General features: G+C 40.1%; 1 protein-coding gene across 1 annotated transcript in view; it reads left to right on the forward strand.

The window, feature by feature from the left end:
- Positions 1-21,295, forward strand: part of SUSD5 (sushi domain containing 5) — a 40,007-nt gene extending 18,712 nt beyond the window's left edge. Inside the window, exons 3-5 of the mRNA XM_036378603.2 lie at positions 1,878-1,996; positions 11,412-11,600; positions 19,885-21,295. Coding sequence (XP_036234496.1) covers positions 1,878-1,996; positions 11,412-11,600; positions 19,885-21,167 — 1,591 coding nt within the window. The 3' untranslated portion in view covers positions 21,168-21,295. The remainder of the gene's footprint in view (positions 1-1,877; positions 1,997-11,411; positions 11,601-19,884) is intronic.
- Positions 21,296-22,723: the final 1,428 nt, after the last annotated feature.

Raw genomic sequence — 22,723 nt, forward strand, 5'->3', positions numbered from 1 at the left:
TTTTTTTGAGAGAAAGAGAAAGCTTGAAGCCTAAAGTAGAAAATTACAGACAAAAAGCACTTTTCTTTTTGCAGTCATATAATTATTTGTTTATTTAGTGTTGCAAGACATAACTGATCCAGATATCTAAGCAACTGAGTAATTATTGGAAAGATTAAGGTTGATGAGCTTATTTTTGAAGGGAAGCGTAAGTGTCTCATTCTCTTAGACCTTGTAAGACCCACTGGAACAATATGTGAATATTATATACATATAGAAAATTTTTAATTGATGTCCTGGTCCTCCCACTCATCTGAACTTATTTTAGCAGGTCAAGTTGCTTTTGTCTAAGTGCTTAATTACTGACTTAGAGGTCTCAGACTTTAAATCCATTAAATTATGAGAGAACTGTATTTAAAATTTGTGGAGACATTATTGTCTTTAAAAAGGGACTTTTTTGAAGGGATTTTTTTTCCCCTCAAAAAATCAAGTGGAACTTTCTATACAAAGGAAACAAATTTGGTTTTAAATCAAGTAAAGGGGCTTTCAGCAGGGAATGACATCATGTTGTTTTCCAGAGAAGAAGTGTGGCAGGAACCATTCTGGTGCATATGCGTGACCAGCACCATACGGCTCCTTTCATGTTGCCTCTGTTTGTTTATATTAAAAGAACAGTAAAGTTACATATTTAACTACTCAAAAGCTAACATGTGCCCAAAGGAAAATAGTCTGTACAACCATAATTCAGCCTATTTCTGTAAATCTCTATATAACATTTAAGTTCATGATCAAATACTGGGTTTCCACTGGATCTTTTTCACTCTCAATGAATGGGCATTTTGTTTACTTTATTTTGGGGTCTTTTGTATTATTGGATTTTATTCCATCTTATTTTATTCCTCAAATTTAGTGGAGGACTGATGGCACATTAGTTCAACCATTGCAAAATACAAAATTATAAATTTCCTCCACTGGAAGGATTTGTTCTGTGGAAAGTGTTTTTATCTTCCTTTCACTAGAATAGCTGACTGTGCAACACGTCTACAAGCTTGCTGTCCACAAAAATATAAACCCATGCCATTAATATCTAGCTGCAAAAATTTGCTCTGAAATGACTTTCCCAGCCTTTGTAACCTTCAATCTAACAGTAAAACCAATATTTTCTACAACAAATTCTCTTCCATTTTCTAGTTTTAAGCAGCCAGTACAGCTGAGAGAAGAGGTAATTAGTAAACTCTTCATCATCAGCATCTACAGGCTTGTAAAACCCAATACAGATCTAATACCTTTCTTCAAGCCTATCAGGGGCAACAGGATAGATTAGGTACTGCTGAGTACCAAACCAGAAGAAATGGGGTTTACTTAAAAGCGTGAAATTGCTATAAAAAAAAAACCAGCTGTTTTTCTTCCAAGAACCCAAGCTGAATTTTCTAAGTAAGTTTGCCTGTGTTAGCTTTTGAGCAGTTAAATATACAACCTTAATGGTTCTTTAATGTAAATGCTAATGATTTATAAAATTTCAGATCAAATCTTGAGTTTCCTATTCATTTCCATCCAGGTGCCATCGTTGGGAATATATATTGCTGAACTGTGAGAGCAAAATATTGTCTTAATTACTCTGGGTATAGGTCTGATATTTAGAAGTATTACAGAACATAATAAGATAAACATCCTTTATTGCTCCCTATGCCTTGAACTGATCTACAGCAAACATTTGTCTAATTACTTCTATTTCTCCCTTGGCTTTTTTTCATAGATCTTCCCACACTACTACCAATGCTGCCAATGCTGAAACAGCTAAGGCTTGACTACTCTGATTAAAAAATCTCCAAATTTCACCTGCATGTACAACTCCAGAAGATTTCTGATTATTGTTTTCTTCTTCTTCTTTATTTTAGGACAATTATATGCAGAAAGACGGGCAGCAAACAGCAGAGCGTGAAAGCCATTGATGTTAAAATTGAAACCGATCCCTTTGTGAATGACCAATATGATGCTTTTTGTGTAAAGGATGAAGGTCAGCACTGATATACTTCTGAAATAACACAGAGTCATCACTGTCTTGTAACATTAAAAGTTTTGCCTTCAATTTTTCTGCTGCTGAGAGAGAAAGGGGGAATGTTAAGGGATAAATCTTTGTAGTAATCACCCACTATGAGAGGCAACTGCTGCAAAGACATTGATTGCAGCAAATAAATTGTGTTGTCTTTTGTCTTTCCTGCAGTTTAGTGAGTTCAAACAGCACTACTGATCTGGCAGAACCCATTTTGGTGCTCACAGAACATACTTTATGGAAAGGAATATATCTGACAGCAATCTAATGGAGATGGCTGAAGCATGTCCCTTACTCAGCACTGTAGCTGACTGTAACTCAGCAAGCTGGTTTCCAGCTGCAACACACCACCCTGCTGTATATCAGTACACAACATTTGTATGCAAGTAACTTCATTGCCTCCATTTTAGTTTAAATTTGGTTTGGTTTTGGTGTTTTTTAACAAGTGTAGATAAGGCTGCTAGGGACACTGATATATCCCAGATGATTCTGAAAACCAAATTATTTCCAATGTGCGTTGGTGCTTAAATTTTTCAATATTTAAGTTCCAGAGCCCACAAACAAATATGAATTCTGGAGGCAAAAAGTAAATTGTTACTGATAGGCAGGATTGCATAAAGAAATTTGGGAACCCCTGAAACAGATTGTTGATGTCTGCAGTGAGTTTTTGCATCTGATTTCCAAGAAAAGCAAGGGTAAGCTGATGGCATTTACTGAGAAACAGTAAGTTCACAGCAGAGGGGGGTCATTCTGATAAACTGTCAGTGGCAGGAGTGGGGATGAAAATATGGTTGAAGTGAAATGTGGCAGAGGTGATGCATGACCAAATTGTTCTTTTTAGAAAGAATGATTTTACCAGAGTTTGACCATCCTCTCAAGTAACCCTTGTGATATCAACTCCAGGCTCCGTGCTGCTGTGAGCGATGCCAACTCTGTCACCCAGTTGCTAATGTGGTCACACAAGCACCTTTGTGCTGTCTCCATGCTGCTCCTCACACATAGGACCAGCTCCCTGTAAACATCTGCAAAACTCTCTCATTGTCTTCCTTCAAATCTCTTTTGTCATCATCCCCTCCCCTTGAGAAAAACCTTGCAGTGGGTTGGGACAGCTGTGAGATGCTGAAATCATTGCTCTGGCCACTATTGTTCCATTGTGCCCTTGTCCTCCCCGGCATGTCCCCATGTGCTCCACCTGGAAATGCTGGATCTTGGAAAAGGAGCTGTGTTTACCTTTTGAGTTTGGCTACTGCTCATGGTAAAGGGGCAGGGAATTTTCTGATGACAGAAAGGGATGATCATCTGTCATGGTTTGACACTGGCACAATGCCAGTGCCCCCATGAAGATACCTTCTCCCTGGTTTCTGCTGTGAGATGTGACCAGGAATAAGCAAAGCAGGCTCCTACTTAGGGAAAAAAGAACCAGAACTTTATTAACTACTCTACAACTACAGATAAAAAGGAACACACACACAGGGAAAATGAAAACTTCACAAGTGCATTTCCTCCTCCCCCCACCAAATTTCCAACACAATACATTTGGTTCCTCAAATCACCAACTCTCGGTCCAGCACCACCTTTTAGACAATCAATCCTCAGTTCATCAAGAGGAGAGGAGTCCTTCTTGTATCATGGGCTTCCCCTGGAAACACAGCTGAAGCCTCGTGTGTTTCTGTGTCACTCGTGGCACCGCCCGGAGTGCATCTGCCGTCGTGACTTCTTCCTTTCCATGTCCAGTGCTCTCACCACTGAACACGGACCAGAACTGCTTCTAGGGTTGTCTTTTAAGGATGCTCTGTCCCGATCCAAAAAAAGGCACAGTCTCTCCTTTGGGACACCTGTCCCCCCCATATTTTTTCACCCCCTGGGGCCGAGGGGCATCAACACTGAACCCTCTTGGTTCTGAGGCCATTGCCTCCCCCTAGAATGCAGTCTCTGTATCACAAGGAACATGGTTCTGTCCATGGCTGTACAAAAAGAGTCCAGCAAAAGCCACTCCATCATCTCTTCCCACTAGGATTCTTCTCTATTCTTCTACTATCTCTCATTCGCTCAGACCTCTCTCACACTGGCCCATTTCTTTCCTCATCTTCCACTCTATCTTCTAGGAGAGGTCAATGATCTGTAAAGTTCTCATTCTCCAAAAAGGGGTTAAAAGCTCCTACAATCGGCCGGCTGAACCCCCCCCCTCTTCTCCGTCCCAGCCGTGCTGCCGGCGCAGGCCCATGTTTATCAAGCTTCAAGGTTACAGTCTCAGGCAGCGGCTCTCTCTCTCCTCTCTCTCTGTGTCTCTCAGGGGGGGCTGCCCGATGGCTCCCGGTGTCACTCTCTCTCTGTGTCTCTCTTCCACCCTTCCACCCCCGGGCTCAGGCCTACCTCTCTCGGCCTCATGGCTTTCCCCTCCCCCTGCCCAGCCAGCAGCTGGGCCGGGGGAGAGACCCGAACTCTTTCCCGCCGGAAACCCAAGAGGACCCTCCCAGGGGAGAGCTCTGCTTTTAACCCGGTGTTCTCAGAGGCGTGTCCATGTCCCAATGGACAGGTTAAATGCCAATATTAAAGTCTGAATATCCATTGGCCAAAAACACAGCATCCCAAAAAACACATTTCCTGTCAAACCACCACATTATCCCAATGCACTCAAGTAGCCCTTACACACAGAACCATTTCTGGATGACTGTAAGGTTCCCTCTTCCTTAAATATATTAAAAAATGGGATGTAGAGCTGATGTTTGAACAGGAAGACTTAAGTGAAGTTGTGTGGCAGAGCCTGGTTTGTAGCTGGTATGAAGAGAGCAAAATCTGGAAAGGAAATGGCCTTAACGTTACAACAGTGACACACAAGGCAGCACAGAGCTGTTGACTGATGAAAGAACATCCTCAGGGATGCCACTTCCAGTTTTAGCAAATATCCAGTAAGAAGCAGCAAGAGTAAACTCTGCACCACAATCTCACACAGAGCATATCTGTTCTGATCTTATGTACATGTGGCTAATAAATACACATCTAAGTTTGGATTAATAAGTTGTTTTCTTACTTGAAACCTCATGAATTTTTTTTTAGTCTTAGAAAAGTGGACATCCCTTTTTATCTATACATTTGCAATTATAATATAGAAATACATTATAGTTAAGTGCAAAAGGCAAGTTGTTTTGCCCTGCTGAAAGTTATAAATCCCAGGTTTCTTACACTGAGATCTATATTAATTTCTTCAAGCCCTTTCATTTCTTTTACATCCACCCAACTAATAATCAGCAGACAGCAGCTTTCCTTCTTTGTCAGATTTGGCTGAGAAGAGCCAAAGGCTCAGACAGACTGGTAGGTTGAAAACAGAGAGGGAACAGTCACATCAACCTCTACTTCAGAAACTAAGCTGACATTAATAACACCCTGCAACTCTATACTCAGTTCTTAGGACTGTGCAGAATGCATCTCAAAACACCATGAAAGTTCTAGTACAAACCAAATTGACTTCTTATCCCTTGATTTATGACTAATCTTTGCTAAATTAACCTTTCCCATGCACGTGAGTGGAGTCAAATTCCTTAAGCACACATCTCAGCATGCCAATACACCAGGGCAGCAGTCAGATGCTAGCAAGATCTCTGGATGTGCTTACAGCATCAGGCTTTTGCAAATAGAAGTCCTGAAGAGAGAGACAATTTTTTTGTTTGTTTCTGAAATGGATTTTGATCTGTACACACAGAAGAATCACAGCAATTGTTGAGACTAAGAGACTTTTACGGGGAATTGAATCCAAGGGCTCTGTTTGACAAGGAAAGATGAAGCTGTAATGTTTTATGAATGCTCTGAGTGTAGCTGCAGTTTGCACAGTACAGAGAAATGTGTCTTCTCAGCTTCTCATAAACACATGTTTTATGCAGCCATTAGAGTCAGCAAGACAACTCCTTACCAGCTCAGGATCAGCTGAGAACGTTTCCCTTTTAGGCCCTGAGTGCCAAAAAATATCTAAAAATATATTAGATTTCAGCCAATTCTGAAAATGCAGTATCACACCTAAGTTAGATCTGGCACACAGAGTGTGTATCTCTATCAGAGTTCATAAGAAAATACCTTAAAGTATAAAGTGGGTAAAGCAAGAAAACCAGAAAACTGGAATTTTTCTTGCCTTATTTTTTTGTAATAATACATACCATTCAATTCCATATGAATATATACAATCCTTTTAGTTTTCTTTCTTATTTTTTTACTGCAGCAAAGGAGAAATCTCTTTGTTAATAACCCCCAGGTTTTACTTGTTCTTTCTTTCAGTGACCCACTGTTATTTACAGGCAACAAATAAGATCTGTTCCATAAGGCTTTGATTTGCTGCTACCACAGGAAAACTAAACAAGCAGCAACTTGTAGCAGAGTACAGCATAAATGCAAATCAAACTTTTTAAAATATGACTGCTGGCTCCAGCTATCCATCAAAGCTTGATGGCTTATGTACAAATTTTAGTTAGTTTTCTTACCTTTTTCAGCAGTAAGAAAAAAAGAAATCAGTGTAATCTTTACAGCAAATTTATTAAGGGCACTTTACAAGAACAATCAAACTGTAGTTTGCCTTGTGTAATATTTGAACTATTTCTTTGTATTTGTCATGCTTTGTTGTAGATTTTTTTTTTTTTGGTGTTACAGCTTTATTTTTCATGGCTTTTCATATAGCTGACAGTTAAAACCACTTCTCTGGTGATGCCACTTAAACTAAAAAAGTCTCACAAGTCCTGTCTGATGTCAGAGGCATTGGCATCCTAGCACTGGTAGCTTACAAGCATCATTTACATTTGCTATAATTGAGTTTTTATTCGTCATACTCAGTACTTCTATCCAAACAGAAAAATTCCGTATACTTTAGGGTCTCTGCAATCAAGAAGCAAAATAAACACCCTCACTCATCTCATATATAGGTCTGACTGCTAGGAGTTGCATTTTCTAATTTCTTAATGACAAGATGACATCCTAAAAATGCCAGTGGCCTCTCTGGAAAAACTCCACTGAATTGAGTGGTTGTAATGGGAGATGTTTTATGTCAAAGGGGATGTCTCATGTCAGCTTTCAGAGTGTGGTGCACAGTTAAAGCAGCATTTCTAGATAATCAGATTTCAGTAAATTCCTGGTTCTGCCAGGTGGGGCGGAAGTTGAAGTCTGCATCTTCTTCATGATAGTTTTTTTGCATTGATCTTAGGCTATCCTTTCTGTAGACAGCATTTTATCAAGACATCTCAAAAAAAAACTTTACAGACTAGTGGGATGCTTATAGGTCAAATAAAGGAGATGCTTCTGGTGTAATCTGGACTGGGGAGGGGAATTGCTGTGTTCTTAAAATGACACGTGCCAACTCTTTGCCAGAAATCACCTGTCTCAAAATCCTTTCCACATGTGTTCTGGGTTTAAAGTTACTATTCTGAGGAGATATTTTTCCTAAAAGCCAATCATTACTGAATGTGCTAACTCAATTAAGAGGAGAGCTCTTTAGTCTCATGTATAAAATAGTTGCTGAGTCTCTAAGAGGTCTGTAACCACAGCTGTCACTAGCCCTAATATATCTGTGCTCAACACCCATGTATATCTTTGCTGTGCCACTTATTCCCATGCATTTACCAGGTGTTGTCTCTGTTCTGATTTCTGCATGTGTATATTGAGATCTTTCTTGACTGTAGTGGTGACTTTCACTCCAGGACACAATCTGTGCCAAATTACTGCTGATGTGAGGATGTCCTGTGAACTTTAACTAATTTCCTTATATCTATGCTGCGCTGTCTTGCTCTGAAGGCCAATCCACCCTCTCTTACTGGAGGTCAATTATCAACATATGGAGGCCTGTTATCTGTTTGACCTCAGTGTCAACATGTAGAAAATTCTGGAAGGGTCATGATGTCCAGAAACCAATTCCAAGTGTTCAGGTTTAAGATATGATCTTGGACATAAGCAAGCCAAGCATGGGACCTGCTTGATGTTCTGCTGGATGGCCCTTAAGTATCAAGCAGATCCAGCTTTTTTACTGGGAACCATGAGTTGGGCTAATTTTTCAGCCAGTAGCAAGAAAATATGCAGGTTTATGGGAGGATAGATGAGGGAAAAATCAGTGCTCCAGATGGATGGAGGAGCCCAGCCCTCATCTACCCAACAGCAGCACTGCAGGCAGCCCCTGTGGTCACCTTAACAAAGAGCACTACTGTTCCTCTGCATGACAAGCTGCTGCCAACACACCCTCTGTCACGCTCCGTGGCCCAGATCTGCCTCCTCTCTTCCAGCAAGAAAATGGCCTCAATGACAGCACTGAGCACACACTGTTGCTCCAAATAAGCCCATGCTCTTCCAGCCCCTGGTACAAAGGCTGCACACAAAAACATGAAGCCTGTCCCCAGAAGTGGCTCAGTGTGATGAGTTGCTGTGCCAGTGTCATTTCTGTACGTGTGGCAGAAAGAACAGGTTTGGCAAAAGGCTGAGCAGGAATTGTCATAGCAACTGAGACTGCAGCAGGACAAGGAGCCATAAGATGCTATAACCTGGAAAATTCCTGCACATTTTATGCAGGAGAGGACAGCAGCAAAATGGATGTAGGAACTTGAGTTTGTCTTTGCAGTGTATCGGCTTTCACTTATGCTTGTCCATGCTGTCACTCAGTATGTTCTGCAGCAAAGGCATGATTGTACAAAGTCTCATGTGAGTGAGTCAAGAGTTCCCCACACAGTGTCAGTCCATGAACATCTTTAAAATCTCTGCTTTTCTTTTTGTTCATGCATCAGCCAGAGCTCTCTTTCAGGGGTTCATAATTCTGTTACCGAGTCTGTTGTCAAATTTTACTGTAAAGATCCCTTCAGCTTTCTTCTTTCCTGTAAGGTTACAATGTGCTTTTTGAATATGTTTGCCATGGTTAACTAATGTGTTGCTTTTCTGCTTCCTCTGGCAACAGAATCAAGGAGCAAGGCTTTGTAGATAAGAATACTCTCTGATGTATAATTGTTCCGTACAGCCTTGGGATCAATACTTCCCTCAGAACAGATACACAGCTCCCATTTGTAGGGATGGAAGTAGCTACATAAATAAAGCACATGAAATGCCAGGCTCTGTAGCCTTCCTATGAGGCAATAAAATAATTTTTTATGCCTTTCATCCACATCAATCTCTGTTCATTCGGCCAGTTCACAGGAAAAGCATTAGCTGCTAACTGCTCCTCACTTCCTCGGATGTCAAGCCTCCATAAGATTCTATATAAACTGGGCTTTGTGTAGCCTCAAAAGCTTGTTTTTTCTGTCAGTGTGTGTGTGCATAACTCCCACTAACTTCTGAAGGTGTTAGACAGTATATATATATATGTGCCTCTCTGTGTGTACAGTACAGAGAACAAGCTTCAAAGTTTGATTTTAGTAGCATGTCCTTTATATTAGTGGCAGATATTTTTCAGCATACCCAGTTGAGAAGTGGTTAGTCAGGTCTCTCAGACAATTTCCAAAAGCCTGATCCAAAGGAATTTTCACAGAGTGTAGATGTGTATCATAGGATTTTCATTTCACTACAAGGTAAATGACTGGCAAAATAAATACATCATATTTCTAAATAAGCATGTATTTACCTATGCCTGAGTCAGAAGTGGGTAGATGATGGGGAAAGCTGCAGCCTGAGACTCACAAGTATTTTGCAGAATGTCCCTGGCCAAAAGCAGGAAAGGGGAGATTGCAGAGGGGAGATAGAAAAAGCTTTTCTGTCAAGTCTATTGCCCATTGAAAAACCCTGGACATTAACTGGTGTCAATGAAACACTTGTCTTTCTTGCAAGATCTTGTGGTGATGATGCCCTAAAAGTAGACTCTAGCAAAATAGCAAGGGTGCTCTTTGAAGATGTTTCTTCTTCTGCATGTTTAGGAACATAGTCTTGGAGTCTTTTCAGCTTCCAAACAAAAGTCTTTTCAAGGAACATCATCTTTGCTTTACCAGTTAAAACAATCAAGTTTTTGTACCAAAGCAAACTATTTCAACAGGAGAGATCAATACTAAAACATAGACCTAGCCCCATGTTTCCCTTATCCAATATAATTCCCAGAACTCATAGCGTTTTAATTTTGGTTGTTCTGTACCTGGACAAAAGAAGATTTTGGATCTTCAGTTACTTTGGCAAGAGAAACAGCTGGCTTTTTCTAGCACAGTCAATAAGGGTTCTAGAGCCACTGGGAAGAATTCCCAGATTTGAGAAAGAATATAGAAGTGATAATTTGTACCAACACCGCAGTCTTTGTCCTTGGGTTTCTTGTTAAAATCCATGTTTTTATATTATATTTTTTTTTGTTTGTTTTGTTTTTCTGTAACCAAGAGGCACCTATTCTAAAAAGGACTGTAAAAAACATGGAGGAAAAAGGGACATGGCAAACCCCGTGTGAAGAGCTCTTGTCAGAGAGGAAGGTCTTTGAGGAAAGAGAATCCACAATGTTCACACGTTCTCTAGAAAATCTTGATCTACCTTGTTAGCAATGGCCAAGATCATTCAAACCTGAAAAAGAGAGTTAAAATTCAGTTTACACTAGTGGTAGCAGCTGTCAGCTGTCAGCCTGCCTCCTCTCCACACTTCTTTAATGCAACAAAAACCAGTTTTGATCTTGCTCATAGTAATTTTTCTTCCTGGCTTCTAATGCTGTCAGCAAAAACACTATCAAACATCTTTTTGAGTTTTATACCCTGCTATAAATTTAGCTTTTCACATTCTCATAGACAGCAGAGCTATGTTACCCCTGGGTATTCTTAAGCTGATGAGCCCAAGTCGCTATTTATTTTAGGGTGTCTCTACTCTGAAAAGGGAGATTTGAATATCTGGGAAAACCCCTAATTTGAGAAAGATTAGAAGATTAGAGATAGTCTGAAAACTGACTGGTGTTCACCTGGACCTCTTCTTTCTGTGAGTGTGGACTGGGCCATTGCTCAGCCTCTGCTGGTTTCCTACTGTGTGGAAGAGATCAAAGTGCTGGTCTTAAATAATTCCACAAGCATTTCTGTGGTTATGAAAAATGACTGTGTCCAAATTGTTGCATTCCAGTCCCAACCTGCCCAAGCTCTTGTTAGCTTTTTTAGAATCAGGCAGGGAAGACAGCTGCGATCTGGCATCCTGCCTTGTTTGAAACAAGGCCCTTCTAAATGCATGACCATCAGATGGTAATGGCATGGGAGTAGACCATCATGGTAATGGCATCAGAATTATAGCCCAATTTATACCTTCCAGCTGTAATGGGCAATTACAGCTGGAAATAACTGTGAAAGGACATAAGGGCATGAAACAGATGAGATGTACAACTTCTGTGGACGTGTATACATTCATCCTCAGGAAAACTCTTAGCATGGCACTAAAGGACTATTGTGAAATCTTTACAATGTCATCTCTTTTTTCCTTCCAGACAAGCCCTGTGGGGACCCACCATCCTTCCCGCACACCATTCTGCACGGCCACACTGGCTTTGACATGGGGGACGAGCTGCTGTACGTCTGTGCCCAGGGCTATGCCATGGGCAACAAGGAGTCGGCGTTCACGCTGCTCTGCGACAGCTGCGGGGAGTGGTATGGACAGGTCCAGGCCTGCGTCAAAGGTCAGCTCAGCCAAAAAACTGCATGATGGTTTCTTTAATCTGCCCCAATAAACAGGCAAACACTTTTTATCTTGCACCATGCCTCCAGGATTTTTGTCTGCAAACGCAAGGGTAGTTGCTCAGATATTTACTCCATTAAAAAGAGTGAAAGAGGATTTTCTTACCAAATGACTTGACTTGGGAAAAGATTTAAAAAAAAAAAAAAACCCAAACCACAAAACCCCCAAGCAAATTGTAAAATGGCATTTCCTTAATTTAAACCCTCAATAAAAACCACCTTTATGTGTTAGTTAAATTCTACAGCAGTCTTTTAACTTTCCCCTTGTTTAAACATAGGCTAAACAGTACCATGAGTTCAGATGTGCATGCAATCTGAATTCTGCTTTCTCATGTTACCCTGCTCAATGCATAAACCCACCATTTTTCCCAGTATTTAAGAATGGTCATCACAAAATTTTAGTATTTTTTTTGAGAAGGCTATCACATCTTTAAAGTAAGGTTTCTGGCAAAACAGATAAATTTTAAGGAAAGGAATGAGCAGCTGTTGCGTAGCTGAGCTATCTATATGGGCTGGTGTTAGTATATCCATTTCAGAACCTATATATTCCTTAATGTCTGGAGGCTTGCAAGGAGTTATTTTTACTCATGAATATACCATCAGGCAGTGGATAATCATGAGAAAAGGTCAAACTTGTTCTTCGTAGAAATAGGTCATGTCTGTGCACTAGGGAACAAGATTCTCAAACCCATCCAACCGGTATAGATACGCAAAAAACCAAAGAATGAAAGCCCCAGCATTTTTCTCAACTGTTTCAGCTTCTAAAACTGTTCTACAAACAGCAGTTCAGATGATTATGCAAAACAATGTAGGACATAGAGGAAGAACATGGAGGGAAAAAGGAAAAAAAATAAGTATCTGCATCTGATCATAGAACAGTTTGGATTGGAAAGAACCTTCAAAGTCATCTGATCCAACCCCCCTACAATAAGCAGGAACATCTTCAACTTACCCAGTGGGTCTGAATCTCCTATAATCTGCACCAAATTGATAATTCTTTTTCCTTTACTGAGGTTAGTGGAAATGCTATCTTCATCACACACAGACATAAGGCTGTATTACAGCAAAGTAAGGAAGGGAAAAATCAGGCCATTTAAGTTGTCTGTGTTTCACTGTTTCCTCTGGATAAATAATCTATTTCCCCTGTTTTTCCAGAGCCTTTCACACAGCTGCAGGGGAGAGGAAAATATTTTTTAAAAAAATAGGAAAACATGGCTGTCAAATCACAAACATCAACACTGAAACTTAGGAGCAGATGTGATATTCTAGATGATGATTTTTAAAATTATTTAAATGTAGACTTCATGCTGGGGGGCTTCCTCTGATTAATGTTTTTCAAATACTTTAAGGACATGGGACAGAAAATACAATAATTGTTCAAGTAATAGTTATGTATTTAATCCTCCTGATCATAATTCTTTAAGAAAGAAGACTTCACAGGATGATTAAAATGTGTGATACTAGGTTTCATTATTTTTTAAAAAGTAAGAATCCAGTGAAAAAGAACAACAACAAAAAAAGAGAACTTAATTAAAAGGAACCTGATTTAGAGTTGACTGATATTTTGGGGTCATAAGAGAGAGGAGAACAATTATTAAGTACTCCAGAAGTCAGCACACAGACTGATTTTTAAGTGCTTTGAGGCAAGAGAGCACCTTCCCTAGCATGAGGGTTAATGATGGGACTTAATGGAGAATTTATATTCCTGTTGGCAGACTGGACCACTTCTGTCCTGACTGGCTGACATCAATGGAAAGATGTTCATGCAGCCACTCCAGTGAACATTTAAGTGCTATGTTTAGAGCCTGGTAAGATGATACAGTGCCCTTGCTCTGCATCTGTGCTGGGTGAGCAACTGGGAAGTGTAAAATGGTCCCAATGCTCTTACTCCGACAAAAGGGGGCCACAGGGAAAAAGCTCTGGTCAGAGCATTGAGAGATATAAGGCCAGTTAATACATCTTGCAGTGTCTCTGAGACTAGGGACAGGTCACTGTACTGCTCTTTGCTGCTTACTCCGCCTCATCTGTGGAAGAGTGATGACATTTATCCAATTTCATAAAGCTTGCTGGGATTTGTGGATGTTACACCTTGAGTAACATTGTTCTACTTGGTAACTGCCCCATTATAATACCCAGCTGTCCAGACAGAATATCAGAATAAACAGCAATAATTGCATACTTTTCTTTTTTGTGGAAAAGCATCAGACTGGCTTTACATTCCCAGTTGCTCACACAGAGCAAATATGGAGTCACAGAACTATCATCATAGCAGTGTCTAAATATAGCAGTTAAATGTTCTTTGAAGTCTCTTTGTGATCTTTCCTCTCTGTTTTGATCCCGTAAGAAGAGATACAGTCCATTCTGGCACCTGGGATATAAGTGCACATGGGATATAAGTGTACAGCCACACAGTCAGCAGATTTGCAAATTAAAATTTAAAAAATACGCAGATAATCAAATAGGCACATAATGCAAAATACATGGCAAAACCTGGCTTTGGGCATAACTGAACAAAATAATTTTAGACTTATATTAAGTGGATTTCAGATGCAGTAAAGTATGATGGAAATTCAAGTGGATTCTGGATACAGTAAAGTATGATGGAAATTAGGAAAGCAGTACATTACAAATGACTGTAATGTACATTGTGCATACCAGGTAATAGACAGTAATTATAAATTAATATGCTTTTTTAAGAAAAATGTGACTCTGTTTCCTGTAATTCCCTGTGATGAAAAGGCACTGTGTTCTAGCTGAAAGCTCAGGGATATTTAGCCCAACAAAGCAACCTTAAGGAGAGAACAGGGAAATACATGGATTTTGCCTTTTTTTTTTTTTAATTTCTGTGGAGAGAATGCATTTTCTTCACAAAATATATCCTGATGAACATTGTAGTAAGATCCGAAAGCAGATGCATATGTGCCATGCTGTGGCTGTCCTGTAAGCACAGAGACCAAACTGACAATTGCTGAATGACATTTGGGCTTTTTTTTCCCAAAATAAACCATGAGCTCAATATCAGAAGCATTAATACCAACACTTGAGTGGCAAGGGTCAGGGCTGGACTGCATTAGGCTGCATTCTCTAGGGTTTGCTCCCTCAAAGCGAGGGCAGATGAGATGGCTGGGAAATCATGCTCAATCTCTTCCCTGAAACTGTCTCAGAAGAATGTTATGTATCTATCCTTTTCCCTGGATTATTTGGGTTTTTCCAGCTATATGCTTGTGGCAGGAGAGTCCATATCTTCTACATATCTAAGGAATCTCTCCAATGACATCACTTGGATACACAGCTAGTGTGTTCCAAGGTAGTCCAACTTTTCCAGGCTGAGGACCATCCTTCAGATTCAGTGTAAGGAGGACTTGGCTGACTTTGACCACTTAATCTGCAGCTACCAGAATTGTTGCCTGGCTCAACAATTCTCATTACTTCAAACATTACTTCCAGAGTTTTCAAGAATTATAGTGGCTCACATTCATGTGGTCTGTAAGCACAACTAGCTAGCACCATTTATTTATGTTTTTTTTATTTTTATTGTGGGGAATCAAACAAAATGTCTCTAGCTTTTGATCTTATTTGAGAATGCTTTTTTTGTTGTTCATTCTGTGAGTGCAGAGGAAGAGTTGTGACAGACAAATATAATCAGCAACAAATATGTCTGTGGCCTGTCAAAACAATTGTTATGACAAACTTTGGTTCCCTTTTCAGGCCTGTCACTGAGGGGTTGTATTAGATTAATGTAAAGTATTGATCTGGCATGAATGGATTGTGCCAAATGGAATAAGTTGAAAAAAATTGATGGGTTATTTGTTTATATTAGCAGGCTTTCTGCTGGAATAAAAGTTATCCTCTTTCTTATAGCTATTGCAAAAGACAAAAGGCACAATCTCTGTCTAGCATACTGTGGTCAACTACAAAGAAATTTGTGTGCCTGATCCAAAATAAATGGATAACTCTTTGAGATGCTGTAGCTCACAAATATGACTTATCTTAGGCAAATCAGTATACATGCTCCTTTCCTTCCCATCCTTAAAGACAGATGCTGTCTTGTTAATGTTTGCTGTAGCTACTCTGAGATTCTTAGACTAAAGATGTTTTATTCAGTACAAATATTTATAATGATGGTCTATATAGAATCAGGTTTCAATTTCCTGTACTCCAAAAATACACCCATAAAATATGCAGTGCATTTTATGGTTGCCCAAAATAGTAACACTCAAAATAGAGCTTGGATACCAATTTACTATCTAGAAGAAAAATTAAACTGATCCTAGAGTGTGGAAGACCAGGCTCTTTGTTTTTGCCTGTCTCTGTGTTTGGTTACTGTTTTCACATTAGGATCAAAAACTGAAGGAGTTGGGAGCTCTACAGAACTGGATGCTTCCTAAGAAGCATAATAATCAGCATAATCCAGAATAATTAAAAGGATTTCACCTTTTAACTGAGCTTCACATCTTTGGTGGTATGTCATTTCAGCATCTCTTGCTGTAAAGTATTCAGACTCAGTAATCCCTCAGAGAGTGAATTAAAACTCACTGATCCTTGAGTCTGCCAGAAGATGATACAGTCAAGGTGCAACAATGACCAAATATAAAAAGATTTTGATCTTGGATAAATTAACTTCAAGGCTGGCTCTTCATAAAACCAGACCTGCCTAGGTAGAAAGAAAGATGCAATCACTTTAAAATCAATTGTTAGCAGTTTAAAAATATATATATAAATAACAGTTACAATTTCTTGGATAAGAGATGGAGCTGAATCTAGTTTGGTTGTTGCTCTTCAGTACCAACACTAAAATTTAGAGAACTGGAAATTTCAGGAAAGTGGTGAGGAGGTGAGCAAAAAGAAGTGCAGAAGTTGTGCAATCTATTCCCAGAAAATCAAGCTCATGGTGGACTTAAAAGATTGTCATGGTAACACAGAGTCACTAAATACTGAGTCCAAGTCCCATTTGAAGGTCTGAGGCCCAGAAAGAAAGAATAGAGTATCATTACTGTGTAAGTCAATCCAGGATCATATAAATCAAACTCCAGAGTAAGGGCGTCCGTGTTTCCTTTGATGGTTAGAGAGCTCAATAGTTGCTTTCATTTTGGCATCCCATAAGCTAACATTAGTTATGTTGATAGTCTCTGCTATAAACTCTACAAATAGGGGAGATTGAATATGAAAATATGTTAGAGCAGCTTTACAACTTGGGCCACAATCTGATTGTGAGAGGGAACAAGACTCCCTTATGTGGTGACGAGCAGTGCATAATGAGCTCCAATCTCAGGATCTCTTTAGACTACAATGGGCTTTTTCTTCCCCCAGCTCTGCATTAAGAAAACACCAATTCATTTCTCTACAGGCAGGATCATGCCCAAAGGCAGCATGTGTGATGGAGACTCGACTGATGGCTCAACAAACCTTTAATATGTTCTGATAGACTGAGGATTTGCACTTTCTTAGAAGCACATGCTTTTTCCTGATGTGCCTCCATAGGACCTTCTCCTAGAGGGCTGAAACCACAAGGCAGGAGAAACACTGAAGGAAAAGAGATTCAAAATCTCTAAAAAGCCTGTTACAACAGTTGTTAGGCATTCATCAATGATCCACTCACACGTAAGGTACTGGTCAATGAGATGAATACTAGATGCCCATTCACACTGCTAACTAAAAAATAGGTCTGGAGGAAACAACACAAGCATGTGGATGTAATTTTTGTTTGCAGATGTGTGTGCCTGCTCACCACAACATAAAAATTACTGTTTGAACCTCAGCTGGATTACTGTACTGTGGAAAGTGAATGAGTGGCAAAAATAGAGGTTACAAGAGACACAGAGGTGAAGACAGACTGTTGTGATGATTCAATTACAAAAATAAAACAATGACCATGATGGCTGGTAAATGGTGACTTCTCACATTGTGATGCTCCAGTTCATGTACATGCCACAGACACCTATAGGCTCTCCTCAGACACACTGAACTTTAGTGAAGCAGGCATGCCAGATATCAGCTTCTAGTAGGAGTCTGGATTATTAGAGGATGTAATAGTTTGAGGCACCATTTTCATGAAAGAGAGTGCCAGCCAGGCAGAAAAACTCTAAAGTGAAAGCAAGAGAAGGGACAAAGTGAGGCTAATGTTTGACAGTCAGTAGAAGGGCTGCATTGTGATGGATAGGGCCATGCAGAGCTTCATGAATATGTTGCTAAAGTGCCCTGGTGTTCAGAGTTATCCTCCATACATTTGCGAGTCTGAAATACTATTGGAAAAGATTTAGGATCAATTAGAAAAGTGAGAGCCCTACCAGGAAGATTTCCACTCTAAGAGTTTTATTCCCCTGACTGTTAAATCATCCTTGAATGAGACAGAAGTTTTTTCCTGCTTTGGAGAGGATGGGGAGGATCTAGAGGATTACCCAGGCAGATGAGAACACTGGGACCAGGAGGGAGAGAGGTCTGTTGTTGGCATTTCCTGTGAGATGAGAGGACCTGCTAAGAACATCCAGCTCTCCAGCATGATAGCTTTCACAGAGGCATTAACTCTCTGCAGGCTATTTGGGACACACATTTGGGTTTCCTTAGCATAACTGCTTTGGTTTCTGGTAGACCCAGATGCTATTCCAAGGAAAATACCTTTTGCTAATGCTCATTCTGTTTTGGCACCTGGCTTAAGCTGTTCTGGCAAAAAGTGAGCTGGTGTGAGCTGTATCACTGCTAAGTGGTTTTGGTCAGACTGGTTTGACAATATTTCTAATCTTTCTGAAGAGTAGACCAAATATGGCTCTGCCAGAAGTCTGGGAAGCAGTCTCCAAGGAGAATGTGACTCAGGCGGAAATTGAGGTGGGCCCCAGATGAAAATGTAATTCAAAATCGGTTGACTGTAAAAAGGCAAAAAAAGATAAGGATTTACAAATGCAGTGATGTGTAAAACAGGTTCTCCTATTAATTCCTTGTTTCCCATGTCATGCCAGGTCTATTTCTTCACTGTCTTCATAAAAGACTAAACACCCTCTTAAAAAGAAAAATTCTCACCATTATTCAGTTTATTTTCCATATCCCAAGGCACTATTTTTTATGACTTCTAATGCCAGCATAAATCTCAGAAATTACATCAACTTTCTATGGAGTAAAACTTGTGTGAACTTAAAATCAACCACCCTGTCTAGTTTGGAAAATTTTTCATTGAGCTAAGGCTTTAGAATAGTGGAAGAAGTATTAGTGCAATGGACTATTCCATTAAAATTCAAACATTTAGCTTTGTGCTTTGAGTCAAGTCTATTTTGCTATCAGTGGTAGGTCTGTTGAGTATTTCTAAATCAAACTCAAGCATTGTAATGAATCTACCCCACTGCTGCACTCAGTTTTTTTACCAATTTTGTTCTGTGTTCATTTTTTTCTCTTTTCTCAGTGGCAACATTTAATTCCTTAAAATTGAAAGCCTAAGAGTTGATTACTAAGAGTAGGATTATCATGTCAACTAGGTGTTAGGGTTTAAGTGTTTGAGACAGGGATTTCTAGCTTTGCAGGGTGCATCTTGCTTTCTTCAGATGAAAACAAGCAGAACTCAATGTCAGCCTTGGTGGTGGAGTCTGCCTCAGCCAGCTCTGAAGAGCTCTTATGGACAAAGAAATACTGTTCTGGCCCCAGGCATTGTACCACTGTAACACCAAGGTGCTTGAAGAAAAGCGGGGTACTGATAAGAATGTGCCTTGATATCTTGAGCATAAGGTACTGAACATAATTCTTTAAAATCATCTAGCTCAAAAGGGATGAAGTTGCTGTAAAACTTCTAGTTTTGTCTGGGGCATTTTTTTTTTTATTACTAGTTAATAATTGGTATATCTTTCTCTCCACACACATTTCTTTCTTGAATAAGATGAAATTTTTTCCTCAAATCTTGCAAAGAGTCACACTAGGGAAAGAAAAGGTTTGAGAAAACAATAAGCAAACGAAGTCCTCTAACTGGAGATGGTGAGTTATTTATATTAATTTTTAAATCTGGAAAGGTAAGACATTAGCAGTTAGCATTGATACCTCTTGTGATTTTTTTAAACAAAACCCTTGAAAGTGAGTATCAGCTCAAGGACCATGCCCTTTTCAAATAAACAATTACACAGAATGAAAAATACTGCCTAGAAGACACTTCACATTGCACCTCTCTTCTTGGATTTTTGTAATAAATGAGCTCAGTGCTTTGACAGATAATGAAATGTTGGCTTATGAGGGTTTTTTTAATTTTTCTAGATGAAACCGAGGCACACATTGACTATGAAGATAACTTTCCCGATGACAGATCAATACCTGTTGCTGAGAATGACCATGGCAATGGCAAAGAGGAAATTGAGCAGGAGCAAATACAGCTTTCCTTCAGTAAAACTTCAGAGGAAGGAAGAACTGGGAGTACCAGTGGGGTTACTCAGCACACAGACATTTCTGAAAAGGGAAGCAGGGCACCAACTGAGTCCCCTGTGTCACTCCTTAGCCAAAAAAATTTGTTTTGGTTTCCATCAGAAACTTTCAGTGAGCCCGTACCAGAGAAAGAGACAGACGATTCCACTAAAGCAGAGTTTTCTGAAGGTGATAACCACATTGGTGTGAAGACAGTCTATGATGAACCTGGTGCCAAAATGTTTTATGACAGTGAGGATTTCCCCATTGGACCCATTCTCACAACAAATGATACAAAGACAGCGATGGGTGCGGTTGCCATCACTGATGAGTCGTGGTTAGATGGATACCCAGTAACACAAGAGGTGGTGGAGGATGATGAAGAGGGTGATAAAGTCGATGGTTCGATGGGAACAGAAGATGACATCATCCTCACCACTGACCAGCCAAATCACGTGGAAGTAAGAAAATCAGGAAATGGCAGCCCAGCTCCAGAGGAAGGTCTAACACAGATTGTGGCAGCAACAACAGCGGCAGATGATGAAGGGGCTGAAGAGACAGCAGTGCCACCTACATCAGTGAGTGGTCTGGAGAGCTTCAGTGTCAGCGGGGGTTATGATGATGCTGCTGTGCGGGAACATCCTGCTACATCTCTGGAACCTGTGACTCAGGAGCCCACTACAACAATGCTGTTTGACATCAGCAGCTTAAAAACATCCATGTCAGAGACCTCTGTGACCCTCAGCCCCTCTGATCACACTCCATATGCAGAACCAAGAGACACAACCACCTACCCAGAACAAGTAGCAACCACTGCACCAGCTCCAGACATCATTACTGACACAGCATCCCAGGAATTAGCTGAGCAAGAAAATCTCACCCAGGGCCTTGGAGAAAAGCCTGGCCCCACTTCTGAACCATGTGAGGGAGAGGATTGTCCCAAGTCCAGTAAAGGTGCTATCATAGCAGTAATAGTGATTCTTCTCTGCTTGTTACTGGTTGCAGCTGTTCTGGCAGTGTGGTTTTTCAAAAAAAGGCAGCAGAAAAATTCTGTTTATAAACTAAATGGAAGGTGTCAGCCCAGACATCACTGTTACCACCACTACCACCACCAGCACATCGAAATGCAGAAAGTCTAACCAGGGGCCTTTAGGCAGAGATCAGAAGAAAAAACATACTGATGCTAGAAGAATCACTTGACTCATGGATGCTAAAATCCAGCAGTGCAGAAAGCAGAAGAAAAACAAGAATGCTAGAAGAACATAGAAGACAGGAAAGATTTCATCCTTTTGAAATTGCAGTCTAGCATATTCGACTTTTCAGAGCTAAAGAATCTGTACATTTTTATCACAAGGGTCTTTTGGAGACACCAGCAGGACACAGTGTGCTCAGTAGTACACCTTCAATTTGTTCCGCTTTTACATTTTGCTCCTATTAATAATAAATTAATTGATTAATTTCTGTGTTACCTGGGTATAATGTAATGGTAGGGCTGGTCAGGCCTCTGGTCTGTTCTCAGTGGAAGAGGAAAAGAAGGAGGGAAGAATGGAAAAAGGATTTTTTGGAGCAACCACACACTTGGTGTTTGTTCCTTTTTTAGAACCTGCCCAAGCTGGTCAGGATAAACCACCATAACAAATTATTACCTGATGTGTCTTAAAAAGAAAAACTATTTGCTACCAGACCTTAATGGATAGTATTGCAATGATTACTAAGGTCATTTTCTTCAATGTTGTGAATTTAACAAGCCACAAATGTTGGATCGTTATGCTACTTTTCTGGAAGGTGTTCTTTTAGCCTTAGTGAAGAAATGCCATTCTTATAACTAATCTTCCTGTAGAAATGACGATGTTTCCCTGGAATTCAGAGAGTACTGTAAGTGCCATTCTTCCTTGAGCATGAGCAGGAGAGGAGTCAGAGCACCTTGGAATGCAGGTGTTATGATGAGTAGCCTCTCATCACAGAGCCAAACACTGATAAAGCACTTTCCAGGGGAATCCTGTATAAAATCAGCTGCTTTCTGAACACAATGTTGACTGACCAAGATACTGAACTTTAATTCACAGCCAGTAGTACCTCTGGCAACTGAAGCCATGTGTAATACTTGGGGAAGGACTGATTTTTCACCATTCTGCTCTTGCATTGGCTAGAGGAGTGGACATTGGCTCTGGGAAATGAGCAGCCAGCCCCTTTGCATACTGCTTATTGTGGTTTGAAAGATAAAGCAGACCTGAGAAAGAAATAAATTGCATCTGGTTGATAAAATGCATTCAGCTTTTAGACTAGGTGTTGGTACAAAAGCACTGAGGCTTTTCCAACAGCACGTTCCAGTTCCAACAGTTCTGAAAATAAACTGGAAGAGGGGAACATGTTTTCTAGAATCCCTTAACATAGTTCGTGTGAGTTTAGTATGAGGTCTTCCTTACATTTCTGAATGAACAAGAGGAAGTCTGGCAACTGTGAATAATCTGCAGGTCAGAAAAAAATTCATCTGCCATTCAGCCTTAGTCAAAGAGTAAGAAAAAGTGCCTGGGTGGAGTTCATTCCCTGCTCTGGCTTGAGTCACAGTGGTAATCGCCTCTAACTCCATGGAAGGTAGGCTTTATGAAATGGAGTGCAGAATTGGGCCCATCTTACATGCAGCCATCAATCTCAGGGCTGGTAAGCAAAACAAAGCATTTTTGGACAATGGCTA

The sequence above is a fragment of the Molothrus ater genome, chromosome 1, assembly GCF_012460135.2.
Source record: "Molothrus ater isolate BHLD 08-10-18 breed brown headed cowbird chromosome 1, BPBGC_Mater_1.1, whole genome shotgun sequence".
Classification (NCBI taxonomy): Eukaryota; Metazoa; Chordata; class Aves; order Passeriformes; family Icteridae; genus Molothrus; species Molothrus ater.